Below are 21,106 nucleotides of genomic sequence, written 5' to 3'. Positions count from 1 at the left end.
AAAAATATTTACTTTTGAAAAAGTTACACAAAACTTTTGGGCCCAATGTCCTAAACGACACAACCCCACCCCTCGAGGCCTTATTTTATAATATTATTCTCTATGCGTGGCTAATTTATATATTTTGTTCTCATCCTTCGGTTTCAATATAAGAACCCCCGCCCCTTTACACCAACTCCATATTTTTGTCCCCAAAGAAACGTTACAGAAGATTAATTCTTCCATGGAAGTCGGTTGATAACCTAAGTCTGCTACTCAGGTAACCATCGCCCGCGGCAAGATGGGCGACTGTCTACGGCCCACTTTCCCGAAATCCAAAAGTTTTGAATTTCTTTCCATAAATATTAAATATCCATATAATTTTTCTAACAAAAACCTATAAAATTTTATATTTGATCATATTTTCAATCCGATATGAAATTAAACCCTCTAATCTATTCAACTTTTTCCTATTTAACCTCATTTTCCACTCATCTCAACTAACCCTACATACAGATGGACAAAAAACCCGACCCAATTTGCACTATTAAACCGGTTTGAGCAAAACCAGCTTCATTAGCGCAGAATTCCTTTTTTCTTTAAACATCTGTTTTGATTACTGATTAATGACTCTTAACTGTTTTGAAAGAGGTTTATGACTCAAAAGTGATTTGAATACGGTTTAGATATTTTTTTCGTCCAAACTAGTTTTTCTCTACTCACACTTAACCAAACCGGCTTGGCAAAATGACCCGATTTTCAAGTGATTTGAATACGGTTTAGATATTTTTTTCGTCTAAACCAGTTTTTCTCTGTTCACACTTAACTAAACCTGCTTGGCAAAATGACCCGATTTTCTACCTCTAAGTCTCTAACCCTATATAACCCAACTGAAAATTTTAAAATTCAATGAAGTAACAAAAATCATTTTTATCTCAATAAACCTAGTATTATTAATCTTTTTTATATATATAAGTTTATATTTATATATTAGTAAGCTATTTTTATATTTAACGTCCTGCAGGTATAATAACCATGGCGGTGACGTTAACGCCGGCGACGGCGGTATGGGACGGAGTGATGGAAATGACGAAGTGTGCTCAAAGCAACGGTACGGATCCGTTAATTTGGGCGGCTGAGCTGTCGTCGAGTTTAATATCTGCCGGAATCTCTCTACCGTCGCCGGAGGTTGCTCAATTGCTCGTTTCGCATATCTGCTGGTCCAATAATGTTCCGATTGCCTGGAAGCTTCTCGAAAAAGCGATCGCTGTTAGACTCGCTCCGCCATTGCTCGTTCTCGCTCTTCTTTCTAACAGGTTTTTGTCTTCACTTTCACTGTTTTGTTGTATGCTTCGTTAAACCTATGTAAGGATATTAGAGGTGATATGAAATAGTTTAGAAGAACAGGGGAGGGGAGGAGTGTATATGATAGTCTTGAATTGAGTATATAGTTGTCAATAGTGAATAGCGGACGATAGCTACAAGCTACTACTTATACGCTACATAGCGATAGCAATGAAATAGCGAGCGCTATTTCATGTTTAGCGATACACTAGAAGAAATTTTCAGAAAAATTTTGTATGTATATTTTACCAAAAAAGAAAAATATAAAAAAGCTAAAAATTTTACAAAAATCTCGCTATTTACCGCTATTTGTCGCTACCAGCTATATAGCGACACATGAGCGCTACGCTACACTATTCGCTATAGCAGGCGCTATGCTCGCTATTAATAACTATGATTGAGACAGTTACAAGTAGATGACGATAAGTTGAAGCGTTAAGAAGAGGCTGGAGCTATACAAACACCACACTACCGGTGGTACACTATCTGATGTGTCATACGGGCCATATGGACAATAGGGCAAGAATACAGGGTTGCTGGACAGGGGAAAATGTTCACATGGACCGTATGAGGTGGTGTTCACCAAATCATATGGTTCGTATGGTCTTCTTGACTTGACTGACAAAGAAATGACTGATGTGACCATCGACAAAGTCATACAACAAGTATGACCGTTTTTACTTTATTATACAGCGTGTAAGGTGTGAGAGGCTCTGGTATGCAGACTTGATTTGACATCACACGGCCTGTATGATTGACATAGTCACACGACTCGTATAACCATTTTCGCCGTATCACACGACCCGTAACATGTGTACATTCTTGGGAGTGGTGTTTGTATAACAGCATCCTATGAAAAAGTTTAGTGGTGAGGAGTTTAATGAAGTTGACAAATAAGGAATAATGTGATTAGTATATAACTAAACACTAAAATGTTGTTGGATCAATTTAGTGATGTTTTCAATTCTCACCTAGCAGATTCGGAAATATATAGTTTCACGGATGGAACATGCGGAAGTCCTTTTTCTATAGTTTAATGATGTTTATATAAAACTTGAACTCAAACAGTCAGTTGTGATGAGAAAGAGCTCTTTAATTAGCTGTTGTGTTTAACATTGTGCTTTCGTGATTTTTGTTTCTTTGGTCAATCTCCGTTAAACTAACTTAAAGTTGTTAAACGATTGTAGTGTGATTCCAAGTCGAAGAAGCCAACCTGCTGCATACAGGCTTTATCTGGAGCTTCTCAGAAGACTTGTTATTCCATCGGCTTCTGAAGTTAACGGTCCCAATTATCACGAGTAATATTCTCACTCTAGTGTTGATCTAAGCACATTGTAGATTTGTAGCTTCTGTCTGGTGTTTTCAGAGATTGTATACGGTAGATGAAATCGTTTAGGTTTGTTTCAACATAGATGGATTGACGTATCTTAACAATGCAATTGCAGAGTCATGAAAGCTATAGATGGTGCTCTTCACCTCTCTCAGGGATTCGGCATTCCCTCTAGTGAACCTGGTATTCTTTTAGTTGAATTTATCTTCGTGATGGTGTGGCGGTTGCTTGATGCGTCATTAGATGATGAAGGATTGTTGGAACTTGTACCCGAAAAGAAGTCTACTTTGCCAGTCAAACCACAAGCAATGGAAATCGATGATCATAATATCGGAGCAAAGAAAATTGATTTCAATGACAGGTTGTTCAAAAGTAATACCACAATAGCCATTGAGGTTATCGGTGAACTTTACCGAAATAAAGTAACTTCCCGTATCCTTTACTTGGCACATCGAAATATGTAAGTGCGGAGAGTCTTAGATATGTTATTGACGTATCGTGTTTATTTAAAGATCAGATCTCTGATCTGAATTTGCTGCTAATTTCTCATTTTAGGCCTGTACATTGGGGATCTTTTGTTTATAATCTGAGACTTCTGGCAGCAAAGTCTATATCTTTGAGGAATTCCAAACATATTACTCCTGAGGCGCTTTTGCAGTTAACTTCTGATAACCGTGCACTAGTGTCACTGGAATGCAAAATGGTATCTTTACAACAGTTCCATGCGGTAATGGCTTCCGGGTCGCTTGTATCACCTGCGGGTCCAACTCATAATGCTAGTCATTCGGTAATTTGGCTACCAATTGATCTGTTCCTTGAAGACATTATGGAGGGAACAGTTGTGGCTACTACAAGTGCTGCCGAAACTCTGACCGGTACGATCATTTTTGTTGTGAATTTGTGATCTTGCTTAAGTTGTAAGTTAAATCTAAAGAGATGTCATTTGTAAGGTTCTTTTAATAAATAAGTTCTTGTCGTAGGTTTACTTAAAGCCCATCAAGCAATTACTCAGGGTTCCTGGCAGGATGCGTTTCTCGGTTTATGGATTGCAGCTTTACGTCTTGTTCAAAGGGTAAAAACATGTATACTACTGTTCCAAATTAATGTTAACATAAGCGGTGTACCTTGTAGGGCAGGGATATAACAAAAACCCATCTTAGTTAAAAAAACCTAGAAAACCTCATCTCCACCATCCAATCTAATCTATGGTGGAGATTTAACCACATTTACTTTTAAATAAAAAATATTATCCATGTACAAATAGGGTATTTTCGGACGGTACAAAAAGGGTATTTTCGGAACCTGTAACACGTCTAACTCAAAAGTGTAACAACTTTTACCCTTTCTCTCTCCTCTGACACAAAAGTGTAACAATCTGTAACACGTCTGACACAAAGTGGAACAGATTCTCTAATTGTTACACAAATCATCTTCCTATAAAAAATGTAAAATATTTTTTTACGTGCACTGCAAATTAAAAACTTCATAAATTCTAAAAAACTAAAATCAAAACCCACAAAAAGTGTAACAGGTGAAATTAAAAAATTGTAACAAGTGAAATTCAAAAATTGTAATAGGTGAAAATGTAACATGTTCTCTCTCCTTTGACACAAAAGTGTAATAGTGTCAGACAAAAAGTATAACAGTCAGCAGACCATGTTTAGTTACGAACATACACTCGACGGACTCTGTAACATGTTACATGTGGCACGTTGGTGTACACCCATTGGGTTTCATGATTTTTTTAAACTCATATGGGATTTCTCCCTATAATTGCCCGTACCTTGTATTTGATTTAAACCAGAATCAACAATTGCCCCTAAAACATGTTTTTCCACACTTTGATTTTCTTAGGAAGAGGGTGCGGTTGAGGGCCCAATACCTCGTCTTGACGCATGTTTATGCGTACTATTATGCATAACAACCCTTGCAATCGTCAACATTGTTGATGAAGAAGAGAGTGCTCTTATTGAGGAAAACGAGCATGGGAAAATGCATATGCGGAGTGAAAAACAGGTTTTCGGAAACTGTCGTAAGAGCCTAGTATCCAGCCTACAACAATTGGGTGATTTTGAAGGCTTATTGACGCCACCGTCATCTGTAACTTCTTTAGTGAATCAAGCAGCTGCTAAAGCTATGTTCTTCTTCTCGGGTCTAGGAGTCGGAAGTGGTTACCTTGATGGTGTAAGCTTGAATGACATGCCAGTCACTTGTGGTGAGTATATTTCCTCCATTTTACCTGCATTTTCTTGTATATTTTGATTTCTTCGTCTTAGATGTTTCTTTCCTTTAAAAAAAGTGTTTTTCTAATAAACGGCATGATAAATCATCCATAATTTAAATATGAGGAAGTTATAGGATCAAGAATGAAAAGCCACCAGCCAATGCTATAAATCTCGATCCTAAAGACTACAAAATTAAGTGAGTAAAGTACACGGATGGTCCCTGTGGTTTACCAAAATTTTGGATTTGATTTCTAGCTTTCCAAAAGTACACGGATGGTCCCTGTGGTTTGCATTTTGTAACACATTTAGTCACCTACTTTTTTCCAAAAGTACATGGATAGTCCTGGTGGTTTGCATTTTGTAACACATTTAGACCCCAGTTTGTTTTCCAAAAGTACCTGGATAGTCCTTGTGGTTTGCATTGTGTAACACATGTGGTCCTTAACTTGGTCCTGCTGAAACCTTTAGATTTGTTGGCTTGGGACTACATGTGTTACAAAGTGCAAACCACATGGACCATCCATGTACTTTTGGAAAGCTAGGGACCAAATCCAAAATTGTGGTAAACCACAGGGACCATCCCTGTACTTTACTCAAATTAAGTCGATCAAATAAGCATTCAAATTTGAGGATTGTGAAGCAATAAAGGAGAAACAAAATTTGTAGAATTACTATTCGTTGTGCTCTTTACATCAGTTTTTTTTGTCTGCTATTTATACCTTTCAGATTTTTTAAAATGATTATTTCCTGGATTTTTTGATGCATTTGTGTGTTTCTTGTTGTTTAAACGCACTTGTCATCAATTACTTTTTTAATGTTTGAAGCTGGTGATCTGAGACATCTGATTGTAGAAGCCTGTATTGCACGCCATCTATTGGACACATCAGCATATATGTGGCCCGGGTACGTCAAGGGACATACCAACCAATTACCGCCACGCCCCGTTACGGGCCAGATGCCTGGATGGTCATCGTTGATGAAGGGGTCCCCGTTAACTTCTCCAATGGTGCATGCTTTGGTTTCAACTCCTGCTTCAAGGTATGATGCATCGGTCCTTATAAAGTCTTATTTCCCAATCTATGTATTATATGCAACCAGTCGTATCTCAAAGTGTCTTTCAGACTCATTTATGCAAAAAATTCAAAAAAAAAGTGGTTCGGTCGGCTGACCTATGTCCACTGTACTGCAACTAGGGTTTCTTTTGTTATTCGGGTGCTACAAGTAATTACAAGGCCCTACACATCTATATATACTAAATCGATTACAGTTTACAGCTTTGGGAACAAGAAACGTTAATTTAGGCAACATCCAAAATAGTAGTATCAAAGGGTGGATTACCAAATTAGCATGTTCATTTGTATCCATATATTATCATTATCATTCTTATTAATTCAAAACAACCATTGGTATGGAAAGTTGGAAACTGAATTTAAGCTCTTGGATTTGATGGAAGCTTAGCTGAAATTGAAAAACTATATGGAATTGCAACCGACGGTTCAATTGCTGAGAAGATTTCTGCTGCGACTATTCTATGTGGGGCTTCATTGACTCGCGGTTGGAATATACAAGTGAGTGTTGCTTATTAATATGGATTTTATCCAACCCCTCATCTGCAAATCTGAACCCTTTATTATTATTAGAGTAAATTGCATTTTACGTCCTTTAACCTTGAGCCAAATTGCAGAGCTGTCCTTTAACTAACGAAATTACACTGGATGTCCTTTATGTTACTGCTTCTCATCAGGCGGAGTCCTTTTTCCCTAAACCAGTTAATTTTATGTTAACTGTTAACACGTGCCACTCACATGAGGGCATAATGGTCATGTAAGTGGCACGTGTTAACAGAAATATTTAACTGGGTTAGGGCAAAAGAACACTGCCTAATGAGAAACAGTAATATAAAGGACATCCAGTGTAATTTCGTTAGTTAAAGGACAATGCCTACAATTTGGCTCAAACTTAACGGACTTAAAATACAATTTACTCTTATTGTTGTTGTCAAACACTAACGCACGTCGCTGTTGTTGATAGTAACGCTAAATTATATTTAATATGAATTTATCGTATATATTGTGGGCTGTGTTTGCAGGAACATACTGGATTTTTCATCATTAAGCTGCTGTCACCTCCTGTTCCCCGAGATTATTCTGGGACCGAGAGTCATTTGTTAGCTTGTGCTCCCTATTTAAATGTGCTTCTCCTGGGGATAACGTTTATCGACTGTATTCATATATTTTCTTTACATGGCTTGGTAAGTAAAGGTCAATCTGCGTGCTCTTTCTACAAGTGTTTTTGTAATTTATGTGGCGAAAGTCGGTAGATTTACAGGAATAATGTCATAGGTTCCACATGTTTGTGATAGATTTGGGCTGCTATCTCTTATGGCAAGGGCCGTTATTTTTAAGTGTTGGATTATAAAAAAAGTGTGTTTAAATTAGACTGCCTTAGTGAAGAAGTGTGCACCTTGACTCACAATGATATAACAAAAATTACTGTAGCGACTGCTTTTAGTTTTTTTTTTCTCTTTCAGTTTTTTTTTTCTTTTTTTGGTAAAAAATCACAAATTTTACAATTTGGGTCTGTTAAGGCATTTTTATCAATTTGCACACATAACCATAAAAATTCATTCAGATTAGCACCCAAAAATGTTTTAAGGTGATTATTTTTATGTACGTGGGTCAAATATAATATGTTTTCGTGCTTATTTTATATGTACATTTACGGTTAGTCTATGTTTTACATAAATTTTGTTCGGAAACGAGTCGGGTTAAATACAATACGTTTTCACTAGGCGGTATAAATTCGAGTTACTTACGTTTCGACTCCGCCGCAATGCGTGGTACATAGTTATCAAAAGCGTGCGCTTTTGGCGCCTAGGCGTTTTTTCTGGGCGATTCCCAGTAATTGCGCCTTTGATTCCTAGCTAATTATAGCGCAGCCTAAATCCTATTGATATTTAATATTTTTCTTTATTAAGTCGTAATATCCCCTTTTTCTGCAGTATTTATAGGGATTTTACTAACAATTGATATCACTAAAGATCAAAATCTCGTTTAGTAATATTCAGTTTGTATTAATTCGTAAATTCCACTTTTTCTGCAGTATTTATAGGGCTTTACTGCAGTATTTTTTTGCTTACTCTTTTATTACTTTAATGAACTATTTGTTTTTGAATATTAACATGATGGTTTTGAGTATTTTGTTATCTGAGACTTTTTAAATGGAGTATGAACATTTTTGTTTTGGTTTTGAGTACTTTATTGCTTTAATGAACTTTTTTATTTAAGTGCGCTTTTTTTTTTTCTCAGGCCCACGCTTTTTTTGCGCCTATCGCCTAGGCCCTAAGCGGAGCCTAAGCGCCTTGAGTGCACTTCACGCCTTTGATAACTATGGCGTGGTACCATTCTTTAAAGTTAAAAAACACTATTTTCTTACGTGCTTACGTTTTGAAGTAAATTTTCTCGGTAATGAGTCGGGTTAAATATAATATATTTTCGTGCTTATATTCATGTGCGCTTTCAGTTGGTCTACGTTTTGACGTAAATTTTGTTCGAAAACGAGTCGGGTCAAATATTTGAGTTACTTTAAGTTTCGACGCTGCCGGCGGGTCAAAATACTAGTTTAAAACATTTTGTAGAACAATATATGTTGACCGAATATAATAATTAACCACAGAGGCTATACTTAACATACATATGCTTTTTTTTCTAGGTTCCACAGCTGGCTGGTGTGTTGATGCCCATATGTGAGGTTTTCGGATCATGTTCACCTGCAGTTTCATGGACTCTTCCCACCGGGGAACATTTATGCCCTCTTGCCGTTTTCTCAAACGCTTTTACTCTTTTGTTGAAACTATGGCGGTTCGATCAACCACCTTTTGAGCGTGTGGGGGATATAAATCCTGTAGGGTCTCAGCTAACACCCGAGTTTCTCTTACTGGCTCGCAATTCTCAATTGTCATCATGTCGAAACTCACTTGAAGCCCAAAAGAAAAGAAAGAGGGTGTTTAGGCAGTGTGATCTGGCATCTGCAGGTCCTGTGTTTTTGGATTCTTTTCCGAAACTGAAATTTTGGTACCGACAACATCAAGCGTGTATTGCTTCAACTCTATCCGATCTCAAACCGGGAACTTCCGTTTACCAGATCTTTGACGCACTTTTGAACTTGATGTTTAGAAAAATTAATAGAGGTGGTCAAAGTTTGAATTGTTCGACATCTGGAAGTAGCAATTCATCGGGTTCGGTTACCGATGACTGTACTCTTCGGCTTAAACTTCCTGCTTGGGATATTATGGAAGCTGTTCCTTTTGCACTTGATGCTGCGTTAGCAGCCTGTGCGTATGGACGATTGTCACCCCGTGAACTTACGACCGGTTAGTTTTCTATTTAAGGTGGCAATTTCAACCCATTTACTAATGAATTGTGTCGATTAAGTTACTTTTATCTTTATTGGGTTAGATGTATTGCTATTCTTATACATCTTAAAATAGAATGTTGGTGGTATTTACCACCAACACCCTCCATTTTAAAAACTTTCAGCTTTAACCCATGTACTATTACTTTGTATTTACACCCTTCAACTTTTGAAAATTACAATTTTAACCCCTAGACTACTACTCCATTTTACAATCTTTATAACTTTTAAAATTTGCATTTTTAACACATGCACTATTACTTCATTTCACACCCCTCAGCCTTTGAAATTTGCCTTTTTAACCCTCAAGTTTGAACTCCGCCACCACCCCCTCAAGTTTTAAACTTTGTGTTTTTTACCCTTTGCACGGTTTCTCCATTTTTAATGCCACCACCTTCTCAAGTTTTAAACTTTGCATTTTTACTCCTTGTACTATCAGTTTAAACTTTGTGTTTTACCCCCTTGCACTATTACTCCTTTTTTAATGCCACCACCCCCTCAAGTTTTAGACTTTGCGTTTTTACTCCTTGCACTATCACCCCCTCAAGTTTTAAACTTTGCATTTTTACTCCTTGCACTATTACTCGTTTATACCGCCACCACCCCGTCAAGTTTTAAACTTTACGTTTTACCCCTTGCACTTTTACTCCATTTTTACACCTCCTCAACTTTGAAAATTTCATATGGTTAATGCATCACATGACGTTTGGACTAATCTATTCGATGTTTGCTATGTACCGGTGCCGCAACTAGTTTATATAATAAAAAGCATATTCAAAAATGTTGTTATGATACCGAAGAACATGAAGTCCATATACTACCTTCTTTTTCATGGTAGTTTTTTAACAATCGAATATGGTTTTCTTCAATTTTCTAAGAATGATATTTAATTGAATTTGATTAATGTTGACATTTATTTCAGGGCTCAAAGATCTTGCTGACTTTCTTCCAGCTTCAATGGTAACTATCGTAAGTTACCTATCAGCCGAAACAACAAGAGGTCTCTGGAAGCCTGCATCTATGAACGGAACCGATTGGCCAAGTCCCGCTGCAAACTTGTCCATGGTGGAGAAAAATATAAATAAAATACTGGCGGAAACTGGAGTTGATGTTCCGAGTCTTTTTGCAGGTATGGCTGGTTGTAAATTAGTTGTCAAGTGTTTACTGTTACTCTATACTTTAGCGAATTAAAACCTTTCAATACGTCTATTAACGCGAGACCAACTCCGATTAGCGGTGGAAAATTGTGCGGGTTTACTGGGTTAGGTAACGGGTCCAAACGGGTTGCTGGTAATGCTGGTCAAAGTGGCTTGCGTCTGGTCGAGTCAGGTTAATGCCTTATATATGAATTATGATTGCAAAAACTATGTAATTACAAGAGTAAAGTACACGGATGGTCCTTGTGATTTACCAAAATTTTGGATTTTGTCCCTAGCTTTCCAAAAGTACACGGATGGTCCCTGTGGTTTGCACTTTGTAACGCATTTAGTCCCTAGCTTTATCCACAAGTACATGGATAGTCCCGGTTGTTTGCACTTTTTAACACATTTAGTCCCTAGCTTTTTCTTTTATTACATGTAAATAAAGTATAGAATAAGGAAAATAAAGGTCTTTTAGGTTAGTTATTTCTTTTATTAAGTTTGATTTATATTCTAAAGATAGAACTTTGAGAGAGAAACAACGAGAACTAAAAGTTCCAAAACAAACAATTTTTGTTTTTATTTTGAGTAATTTTTTATCCAATTTTAACGGATATTTGACATATCTATATTTCTTTTTTTATGAAGAGAATCTTATTTAGATAAAAAAATATATAATGAATAAGAAATAAGAATTTGTTTTGAACAATAGACGTCTTTCACATCCAACTATAACAATGATTAACTTTTAAATGGCAGTTTCGAAAAAACGTACTTCGATATCAAAAGAGCGTACAAGTACATGGATAGTCCCTGTGGTTTGCACTTTGTAACGCATTTAGTCCCTAACTTGTACCTTCTATAACCTCTAGATTTGTTGGTTGGGGAGTAAATGCGTTACAAAGTGCAAACCACAAGGACCACCAGTCGTGTACTTTTGGAAAGCTAGGGAGCAAATCCAAAATTTTGGTAAATCCCAGGGACCATAAATATGCAATGATTTAATATGACCTGGGTGACTTTCTTGACCTGTTTCTTTTCTAGCTAGTTTTTCAATATGACCCGATTGACCTGTGGTTAGTTGATGAAATGACAGATCAACTGTTCTGCACATCGATTAATTTGTTTACGTTTTATTAAACATCTCTACATAAAAAATTCTCTTTCCTTGCAGGTGAGACGTCTTCAGCTACTCTTCCATTACCTCTTGCTGCTCTAGTGAGCCTTACAATAACCTACAAAGTCGATAGAATCACTGAACCCTTGCTGAACCTGTCCGGTCCAGCATTGAACACCCTCGGTGCATGTTGTCCATGGCCGTGCATGCCCATCATAGTCGCTCTCTGGACCCAAAAGGCCAAACGTTGGACCGACTTTCTTGTTTTCTCTGCATCACGGACAGTATTCCACCAAAACAATGATGCTGTTGTTCAGCTTCTCAGAGTGTGTTTCCAGTCAATTCTTGGCCTCAATTCTCCTTCTGTCGTCACAAACAACGGTGGAATCGGTAATCACAAAATTACATATATTTTTTTTTTTTTTGCAAAAAAGACTAAAGCATCTCTCTCTCTCTCTCTATATATATATATATATATATATATATATATATATATATATATATTTGTGTGTGTGTGTGTTAATATTTGTAGGGTGAGGTTTATTTCAGAACACTAAATTATTGCGAGAACAAAACTAAATCGTTTGATTGTTTTTTAATTAATGATTCATATTTTTCTAGAACTCTTACTTTTTACATACAAATGTGTATGTTATGTGGGTAAAAAAACCATTAAACGAATATGTTCATATGTTTTTTGAACTTTCAAACGTTTACCTACACGTGCAGTTATGTGTAGGTAATATAATGTACACGTGACTTGCACATGTGTAGGTTCTATAAATAAACGAAACTTGTTCTTAATTTTTTTTCTAATTTCAAGAGAGATGAATAAACATAGCTTTTCAACCATTTTTCGTCTATTTTAAAAAGCTTTAAGATGGAAAAACTGAATGATTTTTTTGTTCTACCAATTCTTGCAAAAACATGTGTTTTGCCTAGAACCCCCCCTTATATATGTATGTGTGTGTCCGTATGTACGTGTGTGTATATATATATATATATATATGAGAACAGAAATATTACAAAATTATGACAGAATTTGATCACCTAGCATCTTTGACAGGTAACCTTCTAGGTCACGGATATGGGTCCCGCTGTACAGGTGGAATGACCCCCGTAGCTCCCGGAATCCTCTACTTACGAGTCCACCGTAGTGTCAGAGACCTCTTATTCATGACCGAAGAAATCGTGTCACTATTAATCCATTCGGTCAAAGATATCTTAACCACCGGTATCCCGATAGAAAAAATAAAAAAACCCAAAAGCGAAACAGTTTTAAGATACGGTGAGGTCTCTCTTTCTGCGGTCATGACCCGTATCAAAGTAGCCGCCTCACTCGGGGCATCACTTGTTTGGATAACCGGCGGGTTAAACTTAGTACAAACTCTAATAAAAGAAACCTTACCCTCATGGTTCATATCGGTCCACCGGTCAGACCAGAATAAAGTTGACTGTGGTGGGATGATTGGTATGCTCAAAGGCTATGCCCTTGCTTACTTCACCATTCTTTCGGGTGCGTTCGCTTGGGGTGTCGACTCCGCATCTTCAGCTTCTAAAAAACGTCCTTTCATCCTCGGGGCCCACCTTGAGTTCATGGTGAGTGCACTCGATGGTAAGATTTCACTTGGTTGTAATAAAGCAACATGGAGGGCGTACGTGTCGGGTTTCGTGAGCTTAATGGTTTTGTGTACTCCGAAATGGGTCCGTGAGGTCGATGTGACGGTTTTGAGGAGCTTGAGCAAGGGGCTAAGGAAGTGGGATGAGGAAGAGTTAGCACTGGCTTTGCTTGAAATTGGTGGGGTGGGTGCAATGGGTGCAGCTGCAGAGTTTATTATAGAATCTTCAGATTTAGTAATGTAGGTTAGATATTCATTTGTGGCTAGTTTTGTAAATAAGTGTTTAAATGTGGATTGTATTATGAAATTTAGCTTGAATTTTGTTTTTAGTTTTTACTATTATTATATTTTTTTTTTTTAAGCTTGGTTTATCATCGGTTACACAAACTATAGGATCAAGTTATTACCTTAAACCAACTATTAGACAGATTTATATTAATAGTAGTTGAGGGTGTTATGTGTAACTTTGTTTTCTAGATAATCTCTTGTAATTCTCCTTAATCAATACAATACATTATCACCAAGATTATCTTGGTAGAGCTCTCTAGCTTCTGGCTTTTCCTTTCCCATGTTTCTTTCCTGAGACTATCACTTCTTTTCCATCATTGAAAACTAAAAACATTTATAAATTCACACCCGAATCCGATTATTTACTATTTTTTACTATATTTCAAACTAAATATAATACTCATATACTATATATATTTATAAAAAATTTTCCGGATATCGGATAATCGGATTATCCGAAAATTTTGAAATTCATATCCGAATCCGAAAATTCGGATATTTCGGATACGGATTTTTGGATATTTCGGATTCGGTTTTGGATCCGGATTTTTTTGAACATTTGCAACACTTTGATAGAATGCATTCATAAATTATACTCTAGCATGTTTTGATGCATTAGCTAAGCCTTGATTCGTTTAAATTATAAATTGATATTGTCCGCATTAGCTAAGCCTTGATTTGTTTAAATTATAAATTAATATTGTCCGTCTTTTGTACAATTTGTCTGAATTTCAGAAGAATTTACAGACTCGCCCCAAGTATACATGTGTTTTCAATTGCTTATAAGCTGATTAATGTAAAAGACAGTTCTAGATAATATAAGCTGATTAATGTAAAAGACAGTTCTAGATAAAGAAAATAGTCGTACATGAATCGTGTATTGAAATAGGAAGTTTAAGGGGAGAGAAATAAGTGGCCAAGTTCTTTTCTTACTCTTAGGGGTATTACTTTTTCATACCAAGGGTGCGGATCAACATATATTATTTTTGTAACAATTAGAGATGCATTATAAACTAGTGACCAAAGTTTGATACGGTTAATGGTTTCTGGTCTCTCTCTCTCTCTCTCTCTCTCTCTCTCTCTCTCTCTATATATATATATATATATATATATATATATATATATATATATATATGAGGGGGGACGGGGCCCATTTGGGTATCCTCCCCAGGTTCATGTGGTGTCACAACAACGTTGTCATCCTTACAGGTATGGTTGGCGGGTTTATTTGACAGGTACATCAATCCATGAAAAATGTTGTTGTTCGATTCTCTTGTTGACCGTGCAACGGTCATATGACGTATTTAATAAAAAAGTATTTTATTTATTTATTTATACCTTATAAATAACCACCATATTCTCCATTTCACTCAAATTTGTACTATCTCAAATCAATCTCATTTTTCAATGGCTAATTTCTCCTACGATGACTTGGGTATTGTTTAACTGCCCAACGATTTCGAAGACGATTTTTTGTCAACGGATAGTAGCTTAAGTTTTTCAAAGAGATGCTTGAGGAAACTGAAGCGGAAGATACGACAACGTTGTTGGGCATTCCTAAAAAATCGTTAAACGTGATCGCGTACAAGGTAATGAAAATCTTATGAATGATTATTTTGTTGATGAATCAAAGTATGATCATAAAACATCCCGCTACTAGTTTCGTATGTCGAAACTCGAAACAATTGTTCTTAAAAATTGTTGGTGATATGGTAGCACAATATCCTTGGTTTCAAGAGGGATATGAAGGGTGGTTGAAAAGAGTTTTACGGCAATACAAAAAGTTACATCCGCCGTAAAACAATTCGAGAGCGGTAATACTCCCAACAAGAACGATGAGTACTTACAAATGTCCAAAAGGACTTCGCGAAAATGCCTACAATTTTTTTTGTAACGTCGTGAATCAGTTGTACGGTGATGAGTTCTTGTGTAGGCCGACAAACAATGACGTAGCCAATTTATACAAAAATTACGAAGAAAATACCACATTCTAGGGATGTTAGGTAGTACTGATTGTACGCATCTTGTTTGGAGGATGTGTCCCAATGAGTTACGAGGTCAATATATGAGAGGTGATCACGAATACCCAACGGTCATGATTGAAGCGGTCGCGACACAAGATTTATGGTTTTGACATCCCTATTGTGGTCTGCCTGGTTCACTAACCGACATCAATGTGCACCAACAATCTCCAATATATATCACTAAACGAAATGGAATCGCACCTAAGTGTCCATTTCAAGTGGATGGACATACATACAAATGTGTATACTATGTTACAGACCGGATCTACCCTACTTGGTCAACGTTTGTGAAAACGTTCAATATCCCGCTGATCCGAATGAAGACTAGTTCAAGAAATTGCAAGAAGGGGTAAGAAAAGATGTGGAGCGTGCTTTTGGTACGCTAAAAGGAAAATAAGGCGTACTTAGAGTAGTACCCTTGCCCCAAGTAATCGAATATGGTCGTTTGATTTTACAACCCAAAAACTTAATTATTTTTGTGTTTCAAGTCAAGTTGGAAATTGAACCGCTGTGTAAATAATGAGTCAAAACTTGTAATTCTTTAACCGGTGATCATGTCAAGCCGAGTTGAGTTGAAACACCTGAAACCCGAAAAAAAATACAAAAAAGATCATTGTCATATATGATTATAAAAATTATACTTTCGGTGATTTCCGGTTCTTTTAAGCCATTTTCAAAAGAAAAAAAACGTACCCCTAATAATTGTTTGATCCTCTGTTACTTGTTTCAATCCATTTTCTTAAACATCTCAATCAGTGTCAACCTTAAAACATTTCAAACACGTAAATATTTAGTCAAAAGTCAACCTAAGTGTATATACTTACCATCTTAAATTAGTGTTTTAAGAAAACTGTTTGCCATTAAAAAAAAAATGTTACTTCTATTACAATAGCCTTAAACATACTTGACAAACTAATTATTTTTGCAGTGGCACAATAGCATCAAGACACACCGATAAGTATTTTCGTACATACTTGCAAACAATAACAAGAAACGACGTCTCCGATAGTAAATATCATAAAAGTTTTAGCAAAAGAAAAAAACTTGTTAGATGGTAAAGAGTCAATAAAGATGCCAAAAAGAAAAGAAAAAAAATAAATAAATAAACGACTAACACGCCTCTCTTCTTATGTTCAAAAGATCACCATTGTTAAACAGCTCCCATCCATCATCATCTAAAAGCCCCTTATGTTCATCATCATCATCGTCCTTTTTTTCTTCACCGTTACTAGAAGAATTTCCAGTTTCTCCATGAGGAGACGTCGGTGATCCGTCCAACCTTGAAATCTTGCCAAGAATACCATAAAAATCATCATGTTCCGAACTCTTCTTTGGAGTCACATACGTCTCTGTCTCATGCTCGAAAGGTGGTGTGCTGATCCTGAAAGATGAATTTGGGGAGACTAACATTGTTGATGTTTGGCTAGAAAAGAGTGATCGCGATAGTGGGATTCGCTTGTCAAACTTCTCTTTTAGCAGTAACACATCTTGGCATTTGACAGCCATCTCTCCTCTACAAAATATGGTCATTTGTAACACATTTATGTATTTTCAACAAGTCAAATGAGTAAAACAAAGAAAATCATCTCTCTACTTGTAAGAATAACCGAGACTTACTGTAGAATATCAATCACATGGCCACGATCCGTGAGGAACTCTTGCAACTAAAAAACAAATGAAAAAGAATTCATAATCTGCAACATAAATATATTTTTAATTTAATTGGTATTTATGCATAACAAAGGGCTTAATGTCACATACCTTAGAATTTTCCTCAGCTTCTAGCTTCAGTTTCTTAGACTCTTCAACCACTTTTTCCATTTGGCTTTCTTGGTACAAAAGAGCTTCTCTAGCAGACCGTTCTCGTTCTAACTTTTTGCCTTCTGCTGCTTCGATTTCTTCTAAAGCAGCAGCCATTCTAATCTCTAACGCTCTATGCATCTAAAAAAAGTAAAGACTTAACCGATATTACTATCATATGATGAAAATGTGTGTTGAGATATACACACAAATGACAAAAATACAAATCCATACACCATATTTTAAGTACATATCAGAATGCATCTTCGAGTGGTCCACGATAAAATATATCATTTCCATACTCGTGTCACTTTATTCAATAGGTAAACTTTTTATAGTAGAACTATTGTAGATGTAATTCACACACTAATTTTCTTTATCATAGGCAAGAAGCCAAAAAGTCACAAACAAATATCTGAAAATTAAGCAAATAATAAAAATACATACCTCATCAAGAATTTTAAGTGATTTGTTTCTGTCATCCGACAACGTATTCAAGCGAACATGAAGCTCTCTCAATTCAGTGGCTAAGATGGCTTTCTCCGCATTTACTTCTCCAGCGTGCTAGTTAAAGAACAAGGAGATAAGCATACCAACAAGTAATTATCAACCCAATTTAAAGTAAGCAAGGAACTACCATGTCATTTGCCTCTTTTGCTCTTACGAGTGCGTGTTTAACCTCGTCCACCTTAGCAAGAATATCAGAACAACCGCGGGTGGCATCCTCATTTGCTTGTTCAACATCTTTTTCTTTAGATTCTACTGCTTTCATAAGATCGATAACTGAATCCATGGCCAACACGAGCGTTTTCTGCAGCATACATGATTTGAAACATTACGATTTTAAAGACAACATATTTATTAATAAAATAAATCTGCACCATACATAATTTGAGACATAATAATTTTGAAGACAACACATTTAATTAAATAATTATATTACTTTGATTAATAAACATAAAAAATAGATTTTGTGCAATACAAAAAACGTTCGACGACTTTCCACGTTTGGTTAATTTTCTTTCAAACAATTGTTCACTTGATAGAAATAATGAAGAAGCTGCAAATCATATGGACAGATACAAAATTACCTTTTTACTTTTAGCATCTTCAATAGCTTCATCCAGATACTCGGGGCTACAAATTTGCTCTGATCTAGTAAGCATGGAACTCATAGCCGACTCATCCTCTGAACCAACAAAACTGCCTGCTAAGTCATCTTTTTCAAAAGTTTTTGTTGAACATATGGGATCTGATTCTTGAGTTGCAGCTAAATTAGTTTCAGAAGTGTCTACTAATTGTTTGCGTTCCCGAGCAATTAACTTTTCGTCATCAACATTTTCACTTCCGATTAACTCGCTCTCAGTGTCAATACTATTGCTCCCTCCAAATGTCTCGAAAGGTAGAGGTACACCATCACGGTTAGCTTCAGTTTGACTATTTGGATCATGAAGTGGTTCAAAACTTGCATGCTCCCCAAATGGATTACGGGTATATTGAGTCGAAAAACCAGCATCTAAAGCTACAAAATAGATAGATAAGGTTAGTTAGAGGTCATAAGTGTTACAAACCCAAAAAAACTAAAGTATAAACTGAATACTATGTGATTTTACGCGAAGATAGAATGCATAACATGATATGTCGTCTGGTTAAGAAAGATGGGTAAAAATATGTTTAAATAAGAAATGTTACTACCATTAGTACAACGAGTGTTTGAATCCTATAACTAAGATAACCAGAATCTAAATCATAATATCCATACATTCTAAAGTCACTATAATAAACCCATGTGGTAATACACAAATGGTTTCACAAATCAAAGACAAAGACCCCTAAATCAAATAAACAAAAGTAAAGTATAAACGACAATGCTACCTCCCGTTGCACCACGGAAACTTCCATCCATGCTTGAAACATGATCTTTAGTTGAATGTTCAGCGATACAAGGATTTACAACTACATGATCCATACTTGAATCAACTTTCCTTTTGTCATTATCTACACACAGCAAATAAAAAATGCATACCAAGCACATTAGCTATACAAATCGCGCAAATATACAAACACCCAAACCAAAAAACAAACCTGCATGAAAAATATTACCATCAGAGAAACTGAGGGAGCTCTGACTATTACTTGAAGAACCAATTGTAAGTGGACGCTTAGGGAGATCAAGAACTACTCCCACAGCCACATCAGCATCGTTAGGATGTTCTAAAGAGACAGCTTTCAGCCTACACAAATCAACCTACAAAAAATAGTAGATTACATATCTTGTGCTAGGATCAAATATAAATAGGTCTTATCGTACTAACATAAACAACTAGAGTAATTTTCATTTAAACTAGCTAAAGTAACTTTATTGCGGGTTATCAGCTAGAGTAATTATATTACGCCATAAGTGGATTTATTTTCTGGGGTGGCGATCCGAGGGTTTTACCATATTTTTAAGGGGTGCAATCCACGTCAGGTCCGCCACTAGCTACAACTAAGTAAACCTAGCAAGTTATTCGTATGTTTAGTAGGTTAATTCTGTTTGCACCGGATCCCACCCCTACATGTCTTCAACATTACATAGCATTAAATAACACCAACTAATACCTCTGGAAAAATCTCCTGTAAAGCGCTAAGAACTTTTTCGTATCCCATCTTTCAAAGAGCACCAAAGCCTGAAAAAATTGTACACAATAAGTATAATCTAATAATATATTAAGAACGCAAATAACATTCATAATATAGCTAAATCAGTAAATTCTGCATGTATTTGTTTCACAAACAAAAACATTATAAACATCTATATATCTTCAGTTGATCAACGATCATATACACAACATATTTTTAAATGGGGTTACTCTAAGATTCTTCAGCTATTGTTGTTATAATGATTGGCCGATGAACACATATGATGAAGATGATCGAAAATTTTGGAATAATGCGTAAATATTTAACCATAAATGTGTAAAAAAGTTTTGAGAATACGAGATATTATTACCTTTGATTGTGTAGTTGTGTTAAGAATCAAACCCTACAAGAAGAGATGAAGATTAAAGCGAAAAAGGGTTTCTTCGTTAAGAATACGGATCGAAATATTTATAGGGTTGGGCCATTCGAGGATTGGAACTCATGAGACGGTCCCATGTTTGAGATAAGTTTAAATATCAAATTCAAAACTTAGAAGATACACGTTAACTCTCACATAATGAGGCATTGCTAAGCAATGATAGGAGAATCAGAAAAAATTGGGTAAGGTGAACTTCATTAACAACATCGAACTCGAAAATCGGGACGGCCGAACAAAACAAACTTACAAATTCACAAATTTACACCAACCTCAATCAAAATTGTCTTTCTTAGCTCTATACTTGAACCAAAGGAAACTAACTATCATGATTTCGCTAAACACCTCTTCAACACTACTACTTTTACCGTTAAACCTCAAATTATTTCTAGCCTTCCACAAAACCTAACACGTTCACATCCAATCCATCAAATTATACATACATTCCACTAAAAAACAACTCCTATATCAATATATTTCTACTAAAAACAAATATTTTTTCTCTCTCCTTTCAATTTAATAATATTATCATTACATTTTTCTCTCTCCTTCACTCACAACCACTTTCAATATATATTAAAAAATTATAGTGGGTGAACAGTGTCCCCTCAAATATACAGATGAACAGTAACATTTTCTCTCTCCTCCACTCACAACCACTTTTTATACCCTTTATAATATAAAAACTTCCCCTCACATACTTTGATGGATAGAATGTGAATGCTCATCACCCTTTCAATTAAATCAAGGTTTAGCGTATAGTTTACAAA

General features: G+C 36.0%; 2 protein-coding genes across 3 annotated transcripts; one reads left to right on the top strand and one right to left on the bottom strand.

The window, feature by feature from the left end:
• The first annotated feature begins 153 nt into the window (after positions 1 to 153).
• Positions 154 to 13,525, top strand: LOC110889584 (mediator of RNA polymerase II transcription subunit 33A). The gene is made up of 14 exons (XM_022137137.2): positions 154 to 259; positions 1,004 to 1,295; positions 2,511 to 2,621; positions 2,769 to 3,113; positions 3,209 to 3,528; positions 3,634 to 3,725; positions 4,508 to 4,868; positions 5,703 to 5,916; positions 6,332 to 6,446; positions 6,968 to 7,129; positions 8,590 to 9,250; positions 10,214 to 10,420; positions 11,605 to 11,937; positions 12,614 to 13,525. Exons 2-14 carry the CDS (start codon positions 1,015 to 1,017, stop codon positions 13,408 to 13,410), a joined length of 3,999 nt encoding a protein of 1,332 aa, XP_021992829.1. The 5' UTR covers positions 154 to 259; positions 1,004 to 1,014; the 3' UTR covers positions 13,411 to 13,525.
• A 2,814-nt stretch (positions 13,526 to 16,339) lies between these two features.
• LOC110891766 lies at positions 16,340 to 20,427 on the bottom strand. Of its 2 annotated transcripts, none has more exons than XM_022139342.2 (10): positions 20,271 to 20,427; positions 19,880 to 19,947; positions 19,364 to 19,526; positions 19,154 to 19,276; positions 18,370 to 18,800; positions 17,916 to 18,089; positions 17,726 to 17,842; positions 17,240 to 17,419; positions 17,096 to 17,142; positions 16,340 to 16,991 (listed from the first exon to the last, which is right to left on the bottom strand). In XM_022139342.2, exons 2-10 carry the CDS (start codon positions 19,925 to 19,927, stop codon positions 16,589 to 16,591), a joined length of 1,686 nt encoding a protein of 561 aa, XP_021995034.1. In that variant the 5' UTR covers positions 19,928 to 19,947; positions 20,271 to 20,427; the 3' UTR covers positions 16,340 to 16,588. The 2 variants fall into 2 exon arrangements, with proteins under 2 accessions (XP_021995034.1, XP_021995035.1); XM_022139343.2 differs by having other exon boundaries at positions 19,382 to 19,526.
• Positions 20,428 to 21,106: the final 679 nt, after the last annotated feature.

The sequence above is a fragment of the Helianthus annuus genome, chromosome 11, assembly GCF_002127325.2.
Source record: "Helianthus annuus cultivar XRQ/B chromosome 11, HanXRQr2.0-SUNRISE, whole genome shotgun sequence".
In the NCBI taxonomy this organism is placed as follows: Eukaryota; Viridiplantae; Streptophyta; class Magnoliopsida; order Asterales; family Asteraceae; genus Helianthus; species Helianthus annuus.
The sequence above is the reverse complement of the archived record's forward strand: the minus strand, read 5'-3'. Positions and strand labels throughout refer to the sequence as shown.